This window comes from Malus domestica, chromosome 15 (genome assembly GCF_042453785.1).
Source record: "Malus domestica chromosome 15, GDT2T_hap1".
NCBI classification, from domain to species: domain Eukaryota; kingdom Viridiplantae; phylum Streptophyta; class Magnoliopsida; order Rosales; family Rosaceae; genus Malus; species Malus domestica.
The window spans coordinates 9,219,762-9,244,332 of record NC_091675.1 but is presented as its reverse complement, the minus strand read 5'-3'; the positions used below and the strand labels follow the sequence as shown (position 1 = coordinate 9,244,332).

The 24,571-nt window shown below is 36.9% G+C and overlaps 3 protein-coding genes across 4 annotated transcripts; all 3 read right to left on the bottom strand.

Moving 5' to 3' along the window:
* Window positions 1-699: 699 nt before the first annotated feature.
* LOC139192195 (UPF0481 protein At3g47200-like) lies at window positions 700-5,948 on the bottom strand. Of its 2 annotated transcripts, none has more exons than XM_070813769.1 (2): window positions 5,828-5,948; window positions 700-2,404 (listed from the first exon to the last, which is right to left on the bottom strand). In XM_070813769.1, exon 2 carries the CDS (start codon window positions 2,398-2,400, stop codon window positions 994-996), a length of 1,407 nt encoding a protein of 468 aa, XP_070669870.1. In that variant the 5' UTR covers window positions 2,401-2,404; window positions 5,828-5,948; the 3' UTR covers window positions 700-993. The 2 variants fall into 2 exon arrangements, with proteins under 2 accessions (XP_070669870.1, XP_070669869.1); XM_070813768.1 differs by having other exon boundaries at window positions 700-2,448; window positions 5,828-5,943.
* Window positions 5,949-9,340: 3,392 nt separating this feature from the next.
* LOC139192194 (UPF0481 protein At3g47200-like) lies at window positions 9,341-10,778 on the bottom strand. Its single transcript, XM_070813767.1, has one exon. It carries the CDS (start codon window positions 10,627-10,629, stop codon window positions 9,517-9,519), a length of 1,113 nt encoding a protein of 370 aa, XP_070669868.1. The 5' UTR covers window positions 10,630-10,778; the 3' UTR covers window positions 9,341-9,516.
* Window positions 10,779-23,208: 12,430 nt separating this feature from the next.
* LOC103445651 (glycosyltransferase BC10) lies at window positions 23,209-24,571 on the bottom strand. Its single transcript, XM_008384669.4, has one exon. It carries the CDS (start codon window positions 24,446-24,448, stop codon window positions 23,324-23,326), a length of 1,125 nt encoding a protein of 374 aa, XP_008382891.3. The 5' UTR covers window positions 24,449-24,571; the 3' UTR covers window positions 23,209-23,323.

Sequence of the window (24,571 nt, the reverse complement as noted above, 5' to 3'; positions counted from 1 at the left end):
AGACTTCTCACTTAACGTTACATGTAAAGAGAAATATCACTAGATCGTATTACTAAGTGGCATAAAGTTTGTAATTCAAGAGAGAACATAGACATTAGAAACAAAATAAATATTACGGGCCCTTATATTTTGAAGACCTTTAAAGAGACTTTGCTTTGGGCCTAGCTAGTGGATCTCCTATGAATTTTCTATAGTATAAATCAAAAGTTCAAATTTAAGTTACATATTTGAATAAGACCCGTTAGGTCTAATTAGGTTAAATGATTTAATTGCTCTCTAAATGTATAACTTTTGATGTGCACTAGAGAAAGCATCTCCACTTCTATAATCGTGTACATACTTTACAACGATGAACAAATTTAGATCCACACGCTTGCGGATCCACTACTCCTAAAAGAATTTGGATCCAACGTACCAAAACAAATTTAGATCCATTGCTCTCTATATTTACATTTCTTTTCTTAGTTCATGTGGTTGGATGACAAATAACACTTTACCGTAATGATAAAAAAACAATTATGCTCATAGACTCTAGTACGGGTTCGATCTCCACTGACTTTTTTCTTTACAACTGATTGTCTAACCCGCCAACGTTATCTTTATACTAAAGTAGAAAATGATTAGCATTATTTTCAAGAAAAAAAGGAAAATCTTTGTAAGAGAACATACGGTACATACGAAAGCTTTCGTATTACATACTGATGAGAAAGGTTGTCTATATATATAGTTGTGTCTTTTACAATGGGCCTAGCTACATGCATATGAAATTCTAACAACTCTTTCGACATAGTACTTTATAGATGAGAAATTAGGCACAAATCATAAAACAAACCGTACAGCTCTTATTAGCAAGAGGCCTTACAAATGTCTACAACACAAACATGCATGAATCTCACTATGGAACAACGAGACGAAAAAATAAAACAAGCAAATACTACGTAAAGGATAAGGAGAAAACTGCGAATTAATGAGACTTATTGTTGATATACTTAACTAATTAATGACAGAGATGATAGTACACACTGTTTGTATGATAGTGAGTACGATGAGAAAACCAGCTGCAAAGACAGAAATCATTGCCCAAGGTGTGTTGAAATACTTTTGTTTCAAGCTTGCCTTCGATTTGTTCCACGGCTTTCGACAGTAGTCGTTCAGGTCCTTAGAAAGAGCAGCAAAGTAGTAGTCTTTGTGGTTCCAAGAAACCCCAGTGCAAAGCTTGTTAATCAGACAAGAAACCTTATTGTTGTCGCCAAGCGTATTCACTACAATTCCATCCTCAACAAGGAGATCAACATCCGTTGGGGTGTTTACAAAACCATCCATGATGCAAAGATAATCACTTATGTGATTCTCCATGCAATGGCATTGTTCAAATGCAAGGAGATTTCTGAGTGTAAGCTCTGTGTAATCGTTTATTTCTACTTGTGGAATTTCCAGAATACCTTGATTATTGAATTGTATATCAAACAAATTTTTGCTTGATCTTCTGACCTGAAACTTGACTCCAGCCTGGTGTAGTTTCTTAGCGCATGGTGTATTTAGAGGCCTCTCCGTTTGTGGCTTCTTAGTTGATAGAAATCCTCTTATACGATCACAGAAGTGTTTAACCTTTGTTTGTGAGCTCTTCAAAGGTTGTTGCGTTGGTAGATGTAAAGTTCTTATCAAATCAACAAAGTGTTTTACTTCCAAACTACCTTTCATCAAACTAGAAGAAATTATATCCTCCAATCGGCCTTCATTCCCCTGTAAACGCACCGTCTCGTGGAAGAAGTCGAAAGAGAGCTTTATTATTGAAGGCAGCGGCTCATCTTTTTCCCATTTTGATTTGACATGTGCGAAAAGATCTTCAAGAATGAAAAATGGCACCTGATTTTCAAGTAAAATCATGTCAGGCGCTATATTTTGCAACATCCATGGTTTTTTGAATATCCAGTCATTATCATCCCGCAAATCTTTGAAAGAGTACCTCAATAAGAGCTCAATGATGAAGGCGGCATCAACTAAAATGATACTTACAAATACATCACTCTTAAACTCACTGGCTTCTCCTTCATAACAACCACGCAGTCTTTCTTCTTGGGCCATTATTTTCTTCACATAAACCTCCAAGTCTACCCTAGTCTGATATAGAAAATGTTGTAGGTACCTCTGTTTGTGTTCTTCCATGTATAACAAGTCTTTGTTTTCATGGTGGAGTGGGCCTATTGAGACTACTTGCGGTGTGTAGGCCTTCTTCATCACGCACCGTAGTCGCGCAGGAACTTTGTTGATACAACAGTGACGGGACAGGGGTGACAGGCTATTCAAGTGATTTACCATCGAATTCACTGCTGAGCTGATGGCCTTTTCTATGTCATCTGGAGCTCGAGTGCTGCTATATTTCACTTTCTTCAAGGCCATTGTTCTGATTTTAATAGATGAGGATGAATTGATGAGGACTATAGATCACTGGCACATAATCAAAAAAATATTTCATTCAATATGTTGACGTGAGTCTCTATTCGAATAGGAATGTAATTATTGATTGGAGATTTTATTGTATTTCCTAATCAGTAGTTAGTCTAGGATTCGATTACTCTTCTTGTACCGCAAGAGATGCGGCTTCGATATCTATGTTTCCTCCGAGAGGGAGATGAATAACAAGACAGAAGTTAAAATTCTAATACACATGTCACATAATATTACGATTTAATAGTATTTTTTTCACTGATAAGTGACATGTATTAGGTTCAATTTTCGCCAAAAGAAAATTTGAACCACATTATTGCTAGTATATTGTGAAGTTTCTCGCTTTCCCAACCCCTTAGTGTAGATAATATTATTCGTTAAAAAACTAAAAAATAAAAACAAAGAAACCCTAACGTGTGTGTGTGTGTGTATATGTATGTATGTATATTTATTTATTTATTTTTATAAAAAACCACAAAATCAATCTCATGGAAAGTGACTAACCCAAACAATATGAAGGGTTGATAATACTTTCAATTTTTTGATGACTGGCCAAAGCCCAACCACGGTAGGCAAAGTCTATATACCCTTAGGGTGCGTTTGTTGCACAGGACTATCTCGGACTGGACTAACTTCAGGGACTAAGCTTGACTGGCTTGGCTTAGACTAAGCAGGACTAAAAATAGTGAAGTGTTTGGTATGGCGCCGGACTAATAAGGCAGACATGAAAAAATTTTAAATTTTATATTATAAAATGTTATTTTGTAGTTATTTTAAATTTAAAAAACCTAATTAAATTGCTTCTCTATTCCCTATCCAAGAAGGACCCAGATGCTACGTCTACCAATTCAATTACCAGCAATTTTTTTTAATTTCCTATCGCAGCAACTCTCCAACACCAACAATAAAGAAATACCCAGATGTTCTATCCCAATTCAATTGTTTATCTATTAAAGCGATTCAATTGCTTCCCTACCGCAGCAACTCACTAGTATGCGACAACAGATTTTTGAAGACCCAATCGACCTAGAAATAACCAGGCCCGAAAGAGAGAGACCCAGAAATACCCAGTTTTGTAAGCTGCCACACACCCAGCACCATCAACAACGCTTCCCAGAAGAAAAAAAATGGCATTGTAACCGCCGTTTCCCACCAGCGGAGGAAAGGCTGCACCGCAAGAGTGGTGGGAATCAATTTTGGGGGCTGCAGAGGAATGGCTGCATCACATGGATTTGTGATGAGAGAGAGAGACGCATGCGGAGAAAGGGTGGGCTGAGGTCGTCGGTTCGTTTCTTTGTTAGTCCTGCTTAATACCAAGTGAAACGGTGGGACTAGATATTGAGGTTTAGTGAAGTGCGGGGCGCCTCGTAGTCGAGGCGAGTCCCATTAACTCTAATCCAAGACCATGTCAAACATGGGACTGTAGTCCAGTCCAGTCCAGTCCCTCCTAAGGAGGTGAAACAAACGCCCCCTTAGTACGCTATTGTGGCATCCTGATCTATCATGAGCCACTACGTGTTTTAATTTTTTTACATGATGATGCATGACCTATTATGAGCCACTACGTAATTGGAAAGAGTATGGTTTTTTGATATTTTGGCAACAACAAAAAGAAATAAGACAACCCAATAAAACTAACAATTTTCAACAATGAAAAAAAAAAACTAACAATCATTAAGTTGTCCCTCTATACAATTATTAGAAATTATTTAAAATCCTTGCATAATAGCGAAGGTTCAAACTCCTTCATTGACAAACTAATTTTTAACTTAACGATAGTATCGCTCAACTAAAAAAATTAAAAAATCATGTCTCCACCGGCAAAACTTTTATGTCTCTACGGGCAAAACTTTTATATCTTACGTCTCAACACAAGTCTCAAAATAATAATAATAATAATTGATTTAACAAACCAAGCTGACGTGACAGTCGCCGTGGGATTGTGACTTAACCCTTTAATTCATCACCGACTGCTCAATTGAATATGAATTCTACATGTGGAAGTACATCAATATATCTAATGACAAACTTCTAAAACACGCTAGGTATTAGTTGGACGGCTAGCTAGGATTTAACGTTTAGGCTGCTAAGCAAGGTTTAGATGGGCGCCTCGACAGCCGAAGCAGATTTAAATATATGTGTTAAATTTTAAGACTTTTTATGTTGATTTTGTAACATTTAGTCAGCCAATTTATTTTAATCATTGTTGCCTTTATTTTTCATTAAAATGAATTGGGCCTTGTTTTTTATTAATAAAAAAAAGAGTTTATTCCCTAGTTTTTAAGGAAACGCCACCTAAGTTACTAACCAGAAGGGGTATGATATCCACACACCTTATTTTACTTTTCACACACCTTTTTAATTTTCGACCGTCGGATAGGATGAATTGAAGAAAATCAATGGACATAAATCATCAAGGGGTGTGTGAGAAGTAAAATGGGGTGTGGATAGCACACCCCAACCAGAAAACCCTAACTCCAATTATCCAAGCTAAGCCGCCCCCATTTGGTTCTATGCAATTTCAAATCCATCTCTCTCTCTCTCCCCAGCCAAGTCGTCCCTCTTATTTACCTTGCAATTGCAGATCCACTCTCTCGTCCCACATCCTTACTCTTTAATTGCAGATCGATGTCTATTTCTCTCATCCCAGCCAAATCGTCCCACTTCGTTTTCTTTGCAATTGCAGATTGACATTGTTGGGATGGTCACCCAGTTGTCCAACCTCATTACCATAGTGGAAGAATGACATTGCTATCGACTTACCATCAAAGCTGCCTAGCCTGCCAAGCGCTCGTCTAGGCACCGCCTAATACACTTTTCGATTTCTTCAACAATTTTGGTTTAATTGCAGCGGTGAACCACCGTCCAATCCCTAGACAGCCGTGTAAGCCGCTTTTTAGAACACGGTCTAAATATAAGTAGTTCATTCCTATATATATGCGGAGTCTTTTGGTAACAATATCCAATTGTTAAGGTTCATCAAGCACGATACAATTCATATAGTAGACGTAAGTGATTAATTGAAAACAATATCAGTGCATTGTTATACTTAATATTGGACTCTTATAAAACTTAAACACATGCGTAGTCAAACAATTCAACTAAAAGACATTAAGAAGAAAGCTGCAACATTCCCTTAACCGGTAAATGTGAAACTAAAAGCTTCAAAATAATGGATATGTGCAAACATAGCAATGGAGAAGAAACAAGCCAGATGAAAGATTATAAATTGAAAAGTAAGTTGATATTGGTACTAAAAATAAGTCTAACTCGTTCTTAAGTAAAAAAATTTCTTTGATAATAAGTGCGTGATAATTTTTTAAAATATCAATAACAATACTTTTCATCAACAATGAAAATAAATGAAGTGAATTCGCACCTGCTTTGTAAACAAGGAGACAAGCAAGTTTGTACGGTCAATCTGTCTCTTGTAGGTCACTAAGAAATCTCAAGACATATTACTTGCTCTCTTCTGGTAGATGAAAATAAATTTCTGTTAACAAACAGAGTGATGGGCTGGCTATATATAAGCATTTTTATTCAATATGTTTTTAAATTGGCCAAATAAAATTAATGTCATGACCCCACGTAGTTACCTATCCTTATCTTTCCTTGACTATAAACACACAAGGGGTATATTATATACTAGTGCTCCAATAATGTAGTGACGGGGACAGTTTGACAAAACGTGGATTTGGAAGAGTCTCGATATTGTGCTAGCCAAATTTGTCCCACTTACTGCGAGAAGTGTTTAAACGACTCAAAGATGGAAGAAGAAAAGCAATTCCTTCACTTATAGCGCAATACTAATGAGAGAAGTGTTTAACGTACTACCGATAGTGTCGGATTAATTTAATCAAACCATAAACAGTCAACCAGTTCTCAAATTGTGTTCAAATTGAAGGAATGTGATATTCATTACAAGTAACCAATCCGTGAGGTTTTTTAGTGGTTGGAAAACTATACGCGTGTTGGAAGATCCTTGGTTTTGGGTTGTGAACAATTCATAACAAAGTGACATCACCAATGTTACGTCACCTGGCAATAATGATCTCTTCACGTGGAGATAGAGGAACTGAGGGACAGGAGGCCAATAATTGTAGAACGGAGGCATACTATTCAAAGATTAGAATTAACAAACATGAGTATTCAAGGAAAGAAAAAGTATATGTAGAAATCACTTCATAGAAGGTATGAAAAGTACTGAGCTTCTATTCAAAATGAGGTGAAATCCGCATCTCCTCCTATGGTAGATGAAAAATAGATTAACTTTTTTTAAAAGTTGTGCTACATTTACTATCTATTTATACTATTATTTATATCATCTCTCTAATAGATGTAAGGTCTACCAACACATGTGCATGTCCACCCGTTTAAGACGCAGATAAGGATGATTACTATTTACAATTTATTTTTTTATTTATATTTTTAACCTTATTATTCATGTGTCATTATCGCTTTATATTTTCAATGAGATTTACAACCACTTTCATCGCGCCACGTGTCATTATCCATAAATAATATACACTCATATTTTTGTTAAGATTCTCAATCATTCATGTAGACTACGTGTCCATATCCAATATTTTGATTTTCTCATATTTCTCAATTTTGAGTTTGCATGACCAATTGTGCATAAATTTTCTCCCACGTGTTGCACCCTCATCTCATGTCATGTGACAAGGTCACGAGTAACAAACACCCAAGCCTGAAGTAAAGCAATATCTTTCCCCATAGACCAATTTGACTTCTAACTCATATTTTTGTGCTAACAAAAGGATATGGGAAGCAGAAAACCAATATAGGAGATTGTATTAAAACTAAATATTGTATTGTGTGGAATGAAAAAGATAGCTGTGTTATAAATATGCAAAAGTTAGAGGGATAACCTTTGCTAGGGACATAAGCGAAAGATGATGCAAAATATCACACTGTTTAGTTTCGTAACTATGACACAAAAGAAATGCAGGTAAAAGGAGGAAGGTGTTATAAATAGGCAAAAGTTAGAGAGATAACCTTTGTTAGGGATATGAGCGAAGCGAGTGCAAAATATCACATTGTTTAGTCTCGTAACTATAACACAAAAGAATTGCAGGTAAAAGGAGGAATAAAGAGATACTGATATTATTGCTTTCAGTTATTTTATTTCCTTTGGTTGTATGTATTGTGATCACACAGAATGCTCTTTATATAGAGCAACATCCGTGATAACCAAACAAGCATAATGATTACACTTTTGAAAAGCACAACACAATTACTATTATCATACTATTCTCAATTCTACCTTACTGTGGGCATTCTTCCCAAGTCTACACTTTTTGACAAGCATAATGTTTTCTGCCACTGTACTAAAGCGTCATCTACATATGTTATACAACTATGCATTATAGAATTTTCACTTTCTGCATCCTGGGCGGCTGAAGATGAAGATAGGTCATTAAACTCTTGGCAATGAGGGAGTGGAGGACCACATGAATGATATAAACCCTAATTTCTGCACTTTGCAGTATTATTTGTACCATTATTTCTGCAGTTGAACCAACTCTGCCCGTGATCTGATAGCTTAGCTGATTGTGATTTTGCAGTTTGGCATTGTTCAACTCTGGGGGCCAAATGGGCCCAAATTTCTCTATGAGGCTCATAAGTATCATTGTTTGGATAAGTTGAGTTTCACTCTTAAATTAATTGACAACGAAAAGTAATCAAAATTTTATAAGTTTACGTACGATTTCTAATTTTTTTAATGTGAGGCAACTCTTTACATTGCCATATGTTTCTCTCACGTGATGTGAGAGAGACAATAAAAAGATATATATGCGGTTACAAGGACAAATTTTCTATGCATAGATTTGGCTTCCAACCTGTAATGCATGTGAAATCCCAATGCTCATGCAACTATAGATTTTAGTTCAATAATGAGCGGTCAAATTATGTGAGAGCATATGTCACTTTCCTATAGACAAATAATTCCTACGATTCTTCTATTTGAATCATTGTACAAAACCAACATTGTCTCCAAATTATGTGGGCTATTAATAATGTGGTTCAAATTCGCATTTGGTGAGAATGAAATTTTAGACTTCTCACTTAAAGTTACAGGTAAAGAAAAATATCAATAGATCATATTACGAAGTGGCACAAAGTTTGGAATTCAAGAGAGAACATAGACATTAGAAACAAAATAAATATTACGAGCCCTTATATTCTGAAGACCTTTAAAGAGACTTTGGTTTGGGCCTAGTGGATCTCCTATGAATTTTCTCTAGTGTACATCAAAAGTTCACATTTAAATTACAAATCTAAATCAGATCTCTTGGGTTTAATTAGGCTAAATGATTTAACTACTCTTCAGATGTATAACTTTTGATGTGCATTAGAGAAAGCATCTCCACTTCTATAATCTTGTACATACTTTACGTCGATGAACAAATTTAGATCCACACGCTTGCGGATCCACTAGTCCTAAAAGAATTTGGATCCAACGTACCAAAACAAATTTAGATCCACTACTCCCTATATTTATCTTTCTTTATTAGTTCTTGTGGTTGGATGACAAATAACACTTTACTGTAATGATGAAAAATAATTATACTGATAGACTGGTACAAGTTCGATGTCCATCGACTTTTTTCTCTTAACAACTAATTGTCTAACCCGTCAACGTTATCTTTATACTAAAGTAGAAAATGATAGCATTATTTTCAAGAAAAAGAGGAAAATCTTCCTAAGAGAACATCCGGTACAAACAAAAGCTTTCGTATTACATACTGATGAGAAAGTTTGTCTATATATATATATAGTTGTGTCTTTTGCAAAGGGCGTAGCTACCTGCATGTGACATTCCAACTCTTTTGACATAATACTTTATAGATGAGAAATTAAGCACAAATCATAAAACAAACCGTACAGCTCTTATTAGCAAGAGGTTTTACAAATGTCTACAACACAAACATGCATGAATCTCACTATGGAACAACGAGACGAAAAAATAAAACAAGCAAATTAAATACTACGTAAAGGATGAGGAGAAAACGGCGAATTAAGGAGACTTATTGTTTATATACTTAACTAATTAATGACAGAGATGATAGTACACACTGTTTGTATGACAATGAGTACGATGAGAAAACCAGCTGCAAAGACAGAAATCATTGCCCAGGGTGTGTTGAAATACTTTTGTTTCAAGCTTGCCTTGGATTTGTTCCACGGCTTTCCACAGTAGTTGTTCAGCTCCTTGGAAAGATCAGCAAAGTAGCAGTTTTCGTTGTTCCAAGAAACCCCAACGCAAAGTTTGTTAATCAGAATAGAAACCTTATTGTTGTCGCCGAGCGTATTCACGAAAATTCCATTCTCAACAAGGAAATCTACATCCATTGGGGTGTTTACAAAACCATCCATGATGCGAAGATAATCACTTATGTGATTGTCCATGCAATGGCATTGTTCGAATACAAGGAGATTTCTGAGTGTAAGCTCCGAGTAATCGTGTATTTCTACTTGTGGAATTTCCAGAATACCTTTATTAATATTGAATGATATATCAAACAAATTTTTGCTTGAACTGACCTGAAACTTGACTCCAGCCTGGTGTAGTTTCTTAGCGCATGGTGTATTTAGAGTACTTTCGAGTGGCTTTTCAGTTTGTGACCTCGTCAAAGACGGTAGATGTAAAGCTCTTATCAAATCAACAAAGTGTTTTACTTCCAATCTAGAAGAAATTATGTTCTTCAAGTTGTCTTCATTCCCCTGTAAATGCACCGTCTTCTGGAAGAACATGTAAGAAAGCTCTACTAGTGAAGGCAGTTCCTCAGCATTATCCCAGTTAGAACTGACATCGGCGAACAGATATTCAAGAATGAAAAATGGCAGCTGATTTTCAAGTAAAATCATGTCAGGCGCTATATTTTGCAACATCCATGGTTTTGTGAATATCCAGTCATTATCATCCTCCAAACGCTGGGAAAAGTTCCTCAATAAGAGCTCAATGATGAAGGCGGCATCAACTAAAATGATACTTACAAATACATCACTCTTAAACTCACCGGCTTCTCCATCATAACAACCACGCAGTCTTGGTTCTTGAACCATTATTTTCTTCACATAAACCTCCAAGTCTTCCTTGGTCTCTACCCTAATCCGATGTAGAAAATGTTGTAGGTACCTCTGTTTGTGTTCTTCCATGTATAACAAGTCTTTGTCTTCATGGTGGAGTGGGCCTATTGAGACTGCTTGCGGTGTGTAGGCCTTCTTCCTCACGCACCGTAGTCGCTCAGGAACTTTGCTGATACAACAGTGACGGGACAGGGGTGACAGGCCATTCAACCGCTTTGTCGTCGAATTCACTACTGAGATGCAGGCCTTTTCTATGTCATCTGGAGCTTGACTGCTGCTATATTTCACTTTCTTCTTGACCATTGTTCTGATTTTAATAGATGAGGATTATAGATCACTGGCACCAGAATAAAAAAATATTTCATTCAATATGTTGACGTGAGTCCCTATCCGAATGGGAATGTAAAATATAAAATATTGATTGGAGATTTGTTGTGCAACGAAAGCGGATTGACTGCGGTACCGTCGGTAAAGATGATACGGGAAAATTAAAGCAAAGATAAACAGAGAAAATAACAACACAAGAAATTTAACATGGTTCGGCAACTTGCCTATGTATACAAGAAATTTTTAGTTGTGACAGGAATATAAATGGTATATCACGTGTTCTAATAGGAGTTGTGAGAAATTTTATTTTTTAAGTTATTAACTTTTTAGCACATATATCCCATCATTTGTATAGTGACACATGGTGTACCACCTAGTATACTAGTCAAATTGAAAAATCTCTCTAACTATGATGAGTAGATTTTATATTATATATTTTACCCTATTCTTAGTATATTTTGGTTAATATTTTGGAAGAATTTTGATATTTTGAATTGCATTTTTAATATAGGACTTTCGACTTTCTCTGGAGTAAAACAGGACCAAATGGATGAATTTTGGAGTAATTCTAGTTGGAGGAGTACGTGTGTCTCTTGGCGTATTTGTATCAAAATTTGGGATTTTCTACCAAGTGGTTATTTTATGGCGATAAAATAAAGGAACAATGTGCAGTTCTGGAAAATAACGTTTTTGGGCTTAAATTGCATTTTTGGAGCCCAAGATGACTTCAGATGGTTTCGTGGCCTTCTGGAGATGTGTTCGGAACGTCATGATCTTTAAAACAAGCGTCTTGGGCCGGATTTGGAGGAGATCTGAGGCTAAAATGTGGCTGGACAAGTACTTGGCAGATTCTCCTAGTTTAATTAGGGTCTTATTTTCTAAGATATTTTATTATTTTTCTTAGTTTCCTAATTGGAATAAGAGACCTATGTTTTAGGGTTTGTGGATGGCTCAGCAAATATATTGCTTTGCCATTCTCACTTTTTTTCTACGCTATCTTTTATGCAACTTTGGAGACAGAGAGAATTGTTAGAGTTCTTGAAGATTTTCTACTTTACGGTGTTTTCAATCCTTTTCTTACTAATATTTTATATGATTTCAATTATGAATATGCATAACTAATTTCTTTTGCTAGGGTGAAGCCTTGAGCCCATGAATATGTGATTTTTATTTAATTGCTTATGATTGATTGCATGCATACTTTGAATTATTAATCACCGGGATTAAAACTATCTAATTGTCTTAATGCTTGATCACCATTAGGATCTTTAGAAAAGTAATTTGATGCAATTTTGGTCGGAAGGCTCCCTGAAATTGACGCTGGCTTCTTGTGATAAATAATTGTAATTTCACTTAGGATGAACACCACGTCTTAAGGATTGCATGGTTTTTCAAAGGGTTTTCATAAAGCATAATGAGTCTTTCATGTTCATATTTGATCCGAACGTCCGGACAGGTTGTATGTTAGATATACGTTCTATGTTGGAGGTTCCAAGTAGAATATAAATTAGAAAAACATAACCTTCAAAGTGTCATGTGTAGATCATAAGTAATTGGTAAAAGTTCATAGGTTGCTATGTGATGGTGGAACCCTAGTGCTTTCTTAATTTGATTTCTCCAAGACTGTGTCCTTCTCTTTCATCTTTAATATTGCAAATTAGTTTACTTTTATTAATTAAATTCGTTTTTAATTTAAGTAGGTTATAAAATCAATCATCTCAATTTATCCTTTGCAATAGTTAATTGGAATTTGGTTTGTTTCGAATTATTTAATAATACATGTGGAGAACGATCTTGCAAGATCCATTTATACTACAATAACCTTATAATTCTTGCAAGTATTATATAAGTTTTTAGCTCGTTCATATGTGTAGTAAAATCCCTATCAATGTACTCGGGAGGGAGATCTCACTTTCTACTAACAAGGTAACAAGTGGAATACAAGAGGAACACTTTTTAACTCTCAACCTCACTTCCCATTAAAATCCCAAATACACCCTTGTTGGTTTTGCTCACAAATTAGAGTACAAAACCAAACCCTCACTTACTCAAGTAAAACCTTATTTCTTGAAACAAACCAAAAAAACTAGAGAAGCCAAAAAAATGCTTTGCTTCTTTATTATTGCTTTGCTTTGAATATGATTATGGGATATTAGGTACTATGATGGAGGAGCATATTTATAGGCTTTAAGAATGAATCACCACTACAATTTTTTCTCAACCAAGCACCATTATTTGTGGCCTAACTTATGGCCTAATTTTCCCACTTAATACAATATTAAAAATTGAAGTGTGCTTGCCTCATCATTGTGAGAGATTTTTCAGTGTGACCAATATATGGTGTGATACACGACGTGTCATTATACAAATTGTGAGATATGTATTTAAAAAGTTAATAACTTAAAAAATAAAAGCAAAGATAAACAAAGAAAATAACAACACAAGAAATTTAGCGTGGTTCGGCAATTTGCCTACATCCACAGGGGAGGGAGATCTCACTTTTCACTAACAAGGTAACAAGTGGAATACAAGAGGAACACTCTTTAACTCTCAACCTCACTTCCCAATAAAATCCCAAATACACCCTTGTTGATTTTACTCACAAATTAGAGTACAAAACCAAACCACTCACTTACTCAAGTAAAACCTTATTTCTTGAAACAAACCAAGAAAACTAGAAAAGCCAAAAAAATGCTTTGCTTCTTTATTGTTGCTTTGCTTCGAATATGATTTTGGGATATTAGGTACTTTGATGGATGAGCCTATTTATAGGCTTTAAGGAGGAAACACCACCACAATTTTTTTCCCAGCCAAGCACCATTATTTGTGGCCTAACTTATGGCCTAATTTTCCCACTTAATACAATATTAAAAATTGAAGTGTGCTTGCCTCGTCATTGCGAGAGATTTTTCAGTGTGACCAGTATATGGAGTGATACATGACGTATCATTATATAAATGGTGAAATATGTATTTAAAAAGTTAATAACTTAAAAAATAAAAGCAAAGATAAAATCACAAAGCATAATGAGTCTTTGATGTTCAGATTTGATACGAACGTCCAGATAGGTTGTATGTTAGATATACGTTCTATGTTTGAGGTTCCAAGTAGAATATAAATTAGGAAAACCTAACCTTCAAAGTATCATGTGTAGATCATAAGTAATTGGTAAAAGTTCATAGGATTGCTATGTGATGGTGGAACCCTAGTGCTTTCTTAATTTGATTTCTCCAAGACTGCGTCCTTCTCTTTCATCTTTAATATTGCAGATTAGTTTACTTTTATTAATTAAATTCGTTTTTAATTTAAGTAGGTTATAAAATCAATCATCTCAATTTATACTTTGCAATAGTTAATTGGAATTTGGTTTGTTTCGAATTATTTAATAATCCATGTGGAGAACGACATTGCGAGATCCGTTTATACTACAATAACCTTGTAATTCTTGCAAGTATTATAGAAGTTTTTAGCCCGTTCATATGTGTAGTAAAATCTCTATCAACGTACACAGGAGGGAGATCTCACTTTCTACTAACAAGGTAACAAGTGGAATACAAGAGGAACACTTTTTAACTCTCAACCTCACTTCCCAATAAAATCCCAAATACACCCTTGTTGGTTTTGCTCACAAATTAGAGTACAAAACCAAACCACTCACTTAGTCAAGTAAAACCTTATTTCTTGAAACAAACCAAGAAAACTAGAGAAGCCAAAAAAATGCTTTGCTTCTTTATTATTGCTTTGCTTCGAATATGATTTTGGGATATTAGGTACTACGGTGGAGGAGCATATTTATAGGTTTTAAGAATGAATCACCATCACAATTTTTTCCCAGCCAAGCACCATTATTTGTGGCCTAACTTATGGCCTAATTTTTCCACTTAATACAATACTAAAAATTGAAGTGTGCTTGCCTCATCATTGTGAGAGATTTTTCAGTGTGACCAATATATGGTGTGATACACGACGTGTCATTACACAAATGGTAAGATATGTATTTAAAAAGTTAATAACTTAAAAAATAAAAGCAAAGATAAACAAAGAAAATAACAACACAAGAAATTTAGTGTGGTTCGGCAATTTGCCTACGTCCACCGGAGGGAGATCACACTTTTCACTAACAAGTTAACAAGTGGAATACAAGAGGAACACTCTTTAACTCTCAACCTCACTTCCCAATAAAATCCCAAATACACCCTTGTTGATTTTACTCACAAATTAGAGTACAAAACCAAACCACTCACTTACTCAAGTAAAACCTTATTTCTTGAAACAAACCAAGAAAACTAGAAAAGCCAAAAAAATGCTTTGCTTCTTTATTGTTGCTTTGCTTCGAATATGATTTTGGGATATTAGGTACTTTGATGGATGAGCCTATTTATAGGCTTTAAGAAGGAATTGCCACCACAATTTTTTCCCAGCCAAGCACCATTATTTGTGGCCTAACTTATTATGGCCTAATTTTCCCACTTAATACAATATTAAAAATTGAAGTGTGATTGCCTCATCATTGCGAGAGATTTTTCAGTGTGACCAGTATATGAAGTGATACACGATGTGTGACACACCCCGATCCTGAAATCAGGGAGTGCTGGCCGCCACGTGAGCGTGACGTAACCATAAGTGCGATACGAAAGCAAAGAAAATAAGAAATACGAAGGAATAAAGCCAACTACTAGCAGTAAAAAAATAACTAGCGTGCTAGAGCGAGTTATAAAGTAAAACACATAATTCAGAGCAGGTGCAGTCAAGTAGGACTATAAGTAAATTACAACACCAGCAGGTGAGTCCTACATGCAGGGTGTCTGTCAGAATGCCGAAGAGAACCTCGTGAGCCGCCAACTGCTATCTAGCACCTGGAGGGGCGCAAAAACAAAATTGAGTGGGTCAGTAAAACCAAAGCTTTCCAAAACATTTATTTAAAACATTTCTAACCACTCACTGTAAAACCTGTATACTTTCCCAGAAAAATAGTATATACACATATATATATCATCAAAAGCTCACTCACAATCCTTCACTGCTTTTCAGAAAGAATATGCCATTCCATGCCAAAATATAATATGAATGCATCAATATAAATCAGGTGAAATAATAAATCAACCGGAGACCCTACAATGGTCCTGTACGGCTGATTCTAAAGCTCGAAATCCCATCCAGCCGGAGTCACCAACTGTGACATGTACGGCCCTACAGGAGTCATCAACAGTGACCTGTACGGCACTGCACTGCACATAAGTCGGAACTACCTATAGTAGTCTGTACGACTAAGATGGTGAAATAATACACTCTAGTGCTTCTCTCATCAATGATCTGTGCATATAATCGAAAGTTACCCACTAGTCGGAACCACCTATAGTGGTCTGTACGACTAGCATGTCGAAACTCTCACATGGTCTGTACGACGTGCACCTACTTGGATCCAACGTGAGCGTGCGGTGTGGTGAATAATATGAGCACTAACATCAAGGGTGCAGATTATGAGTTCTCAACACAATTCACATTATCGATGATTCACATGATTACCATAACACTCACCTGATACTCACTTGTGCGTCCACAGCACCGATTCACACATATATATGCATTAACATCAATTCATAATATTCATAATATGCATGCATGGCAATTGAAACGTACTTTCATATAAATTCAATTTCTGGGAGAATTAATAGTATATAGGTAATACGAAAAACAAAACTGCCCACTCATTGGTAAGTCGATGGGTAGTAACCCCCGTGACGTCCCTGGATGCGCTCATCTTCGGGATAGGTGTCACCTATATGCAAAACAACTATAAAAACGTTAATTAATGTACATAACTGATAATTCGGAATAACTTCTCATACGGTGCTCAATTTGGGTATATGAATATACCACATCGACCTACTCGACGTCATGGACATCGAGAAATTTTTAGAAATTTTTTTTGATGTGGCACACGCCCCCACGCGCCGGGAAGGGCACGGGTTCACGCGCCCCCCACACGCGTCTCCTACCTTGGGCTCGCCGGACTGGTTTTTCCGGCGGCTAGAATCTGGAAATTTTTTAAACGCCTTGTTCTCCTTCGTTTCTCAACCGTTTTCTTCGTATTTTATATCAATTTGAAGCCCTCAACATGTAGAATCACGATAGACTAGTTTCAAGGTCTAAAATCCACTAGATTTTACCTGAGGAAGCACGATAATCCGGCCAAATTTGAAAGACTCCGTTCTCTTTCCTCCGACGTCCAAATGTTACCAACGAAGTACCCCGAAGCTCGTGAGGATATCCTTAAGCTCACTGTGAGCTTGAAATTCCCTGAAATGTAAGATTTCACGTGTGCAGGAACAGTGCACATTTTCGGGGTTAGGGTTTCACGACGATTCTGAGGGTTTTAGGTTCTAAAAATCACATATACGAACTCACAAGCTTCCTAGGAGTTCAAATCTTACCTTAGAGCCTTCGATCCATGAAGAAATGGGAGGTTCTTAGCTTGTCCGTACGTGCACAGTGCACGTGAAGCAGGAAAATCGAGAGGAGAGAGAGGGAGAGACATGGGGAAGGGAGAATGAAGGATGGACTGTGTGTGTGTGGTCCAACATACCCCATCACCATCCATTTTCTTTTTTCCTAATTCCCTAACCACACAAAACAATCCAACATTTTAATCCCACTTAATAATTTTATAAAAACTTCAGAAATAAATGTAATTAGTCCCAAAAGATATGTCACACACACATACCTTAATACCCGTCAGGGTAATTCCGTCATTTCACGTCCCCGATATAAAAATCCAGGGACGGGCTATGACAACGTGTCATTATACAAATGGTGAGATATATATTTTAAAAGTTAATAACTTAAAAATAAAAACAAAGATAAACAGAGAAAATAACAACACAAGAAATTTATTGAGCTTTTATTCAAAATAAAGTGAAATTCGTATTTGCTCTTATGGTAGATGAAAAGTAGATCAATTTTTTTTTTTTTAAAGTAGTGCTACACTTATCATTTATTTCTATTATTATTTATATCATCTCTTGAACAGATGTAGGATCCACCAACATATATGCATGTCCACCCGTTTAAGACGAAGGTAAGGGTGATTATTATTAACAATTTTATTTTATTTTATATATTTTTTACCTTATCATTCACGTGTCATTATTGCTTTATATTTTCAATGAGATTTACAACTATTATCGTCGCGCTACGTGTCATTATCCATAATAATATATGCTCAAATTTTTGTTAAGATTCTCGACCATTTATGTAGGCTACGTGTCCTTATCCAATCTTTTGATTTTCTCATATTTCTCAATTGTGAGTTTGGTTGACCAATTGTGCATAAATGTTTTCCCACATGTTGCACCCTCATCTCATGTCATGTGACAAGGTCACGAGTAACAAGCACCCAAGCCTGAAGTAAAGTAATGTCTTTCCCAATCAACCAATTTGATTTCTAACCTTTTTTTTTTTTTTTTATGCGCTAACAAATGGATATGGGAAGCAGAAAACCAATATAGGAGATTGTATTAATGGCGCGTTTACTAATCTGTAATCAAATTGGGAGGAATTGAATTGAGGAGGAATTGGATTAAGGAGGAAATGAAATGAGGCGGAATCAGAATTGGATTCCTGTTGAAGTTGTTTACTAAAACTGTCTGGAATCGGAATAGAATTTCATAAAGCTGTTTACTAATTCAGCAGAATCGAAATATAAACCAGTACGATTACTAAAATGCCCTTGTTCCAAGTAATGTAAATACTAAATTGTCATTGTTGAAAATAAATGATTTTTATGCTATAATTATTGAAAATTAAGTTTATTTATATAAAATTAAATTTATCTTTACAAACTTGACTTTTCTTCCTCCCATCCTCTTATCCCCATCTTTCCTGCACCTTATTCCAGAACACCCCCAGGCGACCTCATATGCCTCTCCGTTTCCTCTCATCCCCATCTTTTCTTCACATTCTTCCAGAGCACCCCTAGTCGATCTCCCATGCCTCTCCGTTTCCTCTCATCCCCATCTTTTCTTCGACTTCTAGAGCACCCCCAGTCTCCCACACCTCTTCGTTTCATCCTTGCTGCCTTCTTCTTTCCCAGCCCGCACAGCCCTTCCCACCACCCATCATACTCACAGGTCCTCCACGCTCCCCAATCCTCCATATCCTCTTCTTCCCCAGCCCCCACAACCTCCCATATTCACAGATCCTCCCACTGCCTCCCATGTTCACATGTCCGCCCACCACCCATGCGACCTCCCAATTTGGGTGGATTTGCAGAAGACGAATTGAGAGGGTAATTTAGGAACAAAAGTTTGATTCCTGGAGGACAGCAATACAAGGAATTCAATTACCACTTGTTGCTAGAGAATCCGACTCCGGGAAATTCCGGACTGTGATTCCGGAATTCAACTGGGTCCCACACGATTTTTTATTCCTCTCACGTTAGTAAACACCGGTGTAAGCCGTAATCGGAATTCAATTCCATTTCTTGATTCCCATTATCCTTACGTAAACGCGCCCTAAAACTAATATTGGATTGTATTGTGCAGAATGAAAAAGTTGGTTGGGTATTTTTAGGAATTTTATTTGATTATTTTTTGGATTTTTAAGACTTTTTACTTCTAGATTAATCCTGGCTGAAAATGAAACGATTGTCAGCCTAGGAAAGCGAGAGGGTGGCTCAGGTGGGTGCCAGTGGGGTGGGGTTCGGCCTTCTGCTGCGTGACGTCATACTGCCACCAGGCACAGGGCTCGGCAGTTTTTGTCTGGCAACCCAACGGGTTGCTGCTCTTGGCCCAACAGCCTTCCACTTTTTGGTTCGGTGGAGTTGAATTTGTTGCGTTGATGGCAATTCAACCCAAATGCCCAAGCACAAAAAGGCCTTGTTGACCTGCGCTAAAGAAGATATATACATGTGGTTACATGGCCAATTTCTCATGCTTAGGGTTGGCTGGGTAAAATCGGACCCATAAAAGCTGATGAAGAAGCTATAGAGCCATCATCTTCAAAGTTGACTTTTTACTCTCTGCCAGATTCTAAGTGCTTAACTAACCATAATTTTAGTTCACTAATGAGTGATCAATTCTCTGAGAGCATATGCCACCTTTTATAGACAAATAATCCCTATGATTCTCCTATTAGAATCAAATTATGAAACCAACATTGTCTTCAAATTTTAATACAAGTGAGTAATTTAGAATCAATTCTCAGTTTCAGCCATATAAATCTAGGACGTCCAAACATTTTTCAATAAGATTTTTATAAACCAATTTGGACTCAAACATTGAGCCAAAATACACCCTCACTTATGCTCATATTCTAACAACCTATGCATGCCTAGGCGATTGTTTCTAGCATTTGTGTCCTTTTTTATACAAGCCACATTGGAAGAGGGAGATATTGAACCTAGAACATCAAGTACATCAATACTGCTCTTAACTACTTCAGTTAAAGGCCCTCTACATCATTCTTCTTGACTGTATGCATGAGATGAGATAAAGGCAAATCTTTGTGATTCAACCAATTAATAAATTGGACACTTTTTGCAAATGGTGGATTGCCCCGGTGAATAGGGCATTCTCTTCAATCCACCTCGGGTTCAAATCCTCCCCATCCCTTTTGTCTAGCTTAGAGTAGTAACATCTCTTGTAAAATAGATAAATAAATAAATTGGACACTCCTTATCCCCAATAGAAAGAAAGAGGACACATTGGGGGTTAGATTTGGGTCTAATCACAAAGCCCAATATACGAAAAGGTTTCCATTTATGCATTGTTGGGTTGGGCTAAACTTCCTTGGTTAGATAGTCAAAAGTGATGATTATTCAACATTGAATGGTGGGCCGCTGGCACAAATTTGAAGCAGCAAATCGAAGCCCGAGACTTGTATTCAAATTAATTTCCCTCACAAGAAAAAAAAAAAAGAAGAAGAAAAAAGGTGACAAAACGAACATCAATGTACTAGTGTATATAGGCTCGTAACATTTCTGTATCTTCAGCACTTATGAAAGCAGCTTATGCTACATACTGGAATTGCTATCATTTTGTTTGTGGTCCCACGCTGACTGTGGGGTTGACCCATCAAATGATTAAGAGTATCTATCTTCTTAGATTTTCTGTATGTAATTTTCATATTTTTATTATCGTTTGTATAAAAAGAGAATGAGTTGTAGATCCTAAATAAGATGTCAAATTTAAAAGGTGTTTTTGAATGAGCAGGATTGTCTCGTCTTTGAGCTTTAGTTTGTTATATTGGGTCTCGTCTTTGTAAATCTATTGAAAACAAATGTGGGTATAGTTTATGAAGTGTTCTTAAGTTAAGATTGTGTTTAACTTTCTTACAGTAATGACATAATTCCTAAGGCAATAAAGCTATTCTATAATGCATTTCAACGATTAAAATTGCTGAGTCATCATTTGAAGATCATTTGTTGAAAATCATCCACATTCAAAGTATTTGGTCATCTAAATTGTGGAAATTTTAATTAATTCAATAAAGTTAAGCAAAAAAATTGGCAAATATGGCAGGTGGATATTTCATAATCTAAGGGGGGTGTATTCAATTGGGATTTTGAGCGATTTTAATTCTTTTAATGAATCTAGAGGTATTCAATCAGAATTTTAAGTGATTCTCTGAAATTCAAGGTGTATTCAATTAGAATTTTAAGATAGTTTATTAAAATCCTTAGAAATCCGGGTGTATTCAATTAGGATTTTAAAGAAGTTTATAACATTCTAGGTGTATTCAATTAGAAATTGATTTTAAAGAATTTGAGAAAGTTGAGGAATTAGAGGGAATTGGAGAGATTTTGTAGTGTATTTTAAGCATCCACAAATCTTACCTCTTCTCATGAGATTTCGAGGGAATTGAATCAAAATTTTATATGGAATCTCTACAAATCAATTAAACTCCATAAAAATCCATGGATTTATAAATTCATTAAAATCTCTCAAATTCTCAATTGAATACACCCCTATAATTTATGGGTTTGTTGATGGAATGTTCTCTTCTTCGTCAATATTAAAAATTTGAGTGTTTCCACGTTTTGTATCAATATATTGACACAATGCATTTTTTTTTCTCAAATATGAATTACCCCATTAGATTAGTGTACTGAAAAATTGTTAATCGCGCATAACGCGTTGTGGTTAAAAAAGAATTTTTCTCACTCGCGAAAGCGTGTGTTAGCAACGAAGCAATCAATGCCGCTATATAGCATTCAAAATTCTACAGGTGTTTTCTGCTGCAAATTGCATTTACATTTTTACAACAATCGCATTTGTGAGTGTACGAGGAGGATCCCACAATTGACAATTCCTTACCTTAGCCAAATATTTAATTAAAAGTTGATTATTCTTCTGAACAGCCAATTAATTGTTAGACACTTTTGGTAGAAAATCCCACCCTTTAGTAAATCCAGGTAATTCCCCTCTTAATTTACTAGCTACCTGTCCCTAACTACCCCAATTCATTTTCTAGCTGACAACGTGACACATCGCTTTTTATTGGGCTATCAAATGAATCGTGTTTATCAAAAAATAATCATTTTCGGATTCTTTTCCATGTTTATAATATCCTGTCAATTATCTTATTGAATTGTATTGTGTCAAACACGTTATTTATTAATTTATTAAATTATGTTGTGTGAAACGCATTATCTTAATAAGTTCTTATATATTGATCCGATAACTGTTATGCAATAAATTTGGCATGCCTAACTTTCCGTTTTGGTCATATCCTATAGCAAATGGCACGCATGCACAATCGAAAAAGTTGGCCAAGAATTATCCGACAGCGTGGCTGGCAGAACGGGGCGTTCAAACACATTCTAAATCTCCTCGTTCTGTCACACACACACGTGGCATGTTGCAACAAAGTAGTGTATGTCACCTATCTTGTCACGATTCACGAAAGCAAAACCGAGCCAAAATTTGAGTAATTTCACTAAAGGACAAAGGATATTTTGGGACTTAAAGGGCAATACCTTGATTGTTTATCCACCATGCCAAACAAAACTCACTGAAGATGCTTGTAAGGAATCTATAAAGTTTAAAAAGCTAAAAAAAAAGGTGAAGGTATCCCTTTGATTTCACGAAACACATTATTTCACTTTGAAAAATCAATTAAAACAGAAAAGTTTTAACGAATGTCACTGTTTATTTTAATAAAAAATTATATTTTTATATTAAAAAATTATATCTAATACTATTTACTTTATCTTTAATTTTATTATTATCGTTAAAATTCAAAATTTCTAAATACTTAATTTTCCTTTAAAACAACCCAAAATAAATTATAAAAATACTTAAAAAGGAAAATTATATAGAATTACTCCTCAAACAACCCACCGGGTTTGTCCCGATTTCGTTTTCTTAATAATTTATCTGTAAATTACAAAAAAAAAAAAAAAAAAAGGAAAATATCACAACGGATGACATTCATCCTAATCTTTGAAGATGACGTCACTGGCCATACTCATCAACGACCCGATCGCATCCGGCGGGAACTTCCTCGCGAACAGAAACGGGTCCCGCCGTTCCCTCACCGTCAAAACAGTGTCGTTCCAGCTCTCCTCCTCGTCGCCGTACCTCGGCCTGTCGTTCCTCAGCGATTGTATCAACTCGGGCCCCACCTCGGAGGCGTTGTACGTGCGGGGGTGGCCGTCGAACCTCCCCCGCCAGTCCACGTGCGTCAGCGTGGCAGGCACTAGCCCGCCGGGGTCTCGCATGTTGAGGAGGGTAGGAAAGTAATTTTCCTCGGGGTAACACGTGTACCAACGCTCGCACGGTAGCTTGAACTTGGACCAAAGCCGGTGGTCGCCCACCACCATCCTCGCGTGCTTCCGCTTTAGAATCCAAAACTGGGACCCGATCCGAAACTCCTCCAGCTTCACCTGCGGCAACATCGCGTCCGCCCCACGCGCTGCCCATCTATCGTACGCCCCGATCTCGTTATCCAGAACCTCGATGAAACTCTTCTTCGATCGGGCGAGCGTCCGGTACGTGAAGTTGAAGGAGTGGAGGGGGATGCACGAGGGAGAAATGAGCGCAAACATGGCGTTCGTTTTGTCGCCGAGAAGCGCGTGGGCGAGCAAGCGGCGCGCGGCCGAAATGAGCGTGGAGGTGAACCGCTGGGCAGGTTTGGAGGGGATAACGCGGTGCGCGAACACGCCGGAGAACGGCGGGTCGTAGGGGAATCGCGGGTCGGCGTGGACGTAAATGGAGAAATGGGTTTTGGGGATTTTGTTGAAGAAGAGCTCCCAGAGAGGGGAGAAGGGGAGAGGGGTGGTGGTGAGGAAGAGGAAGGCGATTTTGGGGCGGGCGGATCGTGGGGGGCGCGAGTTGACCCGAGCGGCGAGGCGGAAGAGAGCGTCTTCATCTAAAGGGAGGGACTTTGGCGGTGAAATTGGGTTAAAGTCTGTTAGGGGTTTGGAGGGTTTTGTGATTTGGGAGGGGGAAATGGTGGCGGTGGTTTTTGTGGCCGTTGGGCTGTTGATGGTGAAGATTACGGTGAGAGGGAGACACAGAAGAACGGCGCAGATGAGAGATAAAGGCGTTGGGGAGAGCATGGTGAATGGTTTTCGTTTAGAGAGAGAAAGAGAGAGGAAAGAGGACAGAGAGACAGTGACTGGTGGGATTTTTAGTAAAATGGAGAGTGAGATTCGGTGGAAGAAGAAGAAGAAGAAACGGCG

Excerpts from the sequence above, each read along its gene's own strand:
- LOC139192195 (XM_070813769.1), bottom strand. The coding sequence starts at position 2,400 with ATGGCCTTGAAGAAAGTGAAATATAGCAGCACTCGAGCTCCAGATGAC.
- LOC103445651 (XM_008384669.4), bottom strand. The coding sequence starts at position 24,448 with ATGCTCTCCCCAACGCCTTTATCTCTCATCTGCGCCGTTCTTCTGTGT.
- LOC139192194 (XM_070813767.1), bottom strand. The coding sequence starts at position 10,629 with ATGGAAGAACACAAACAGAGGTACCTACAACATTTTCTACATCGGATT.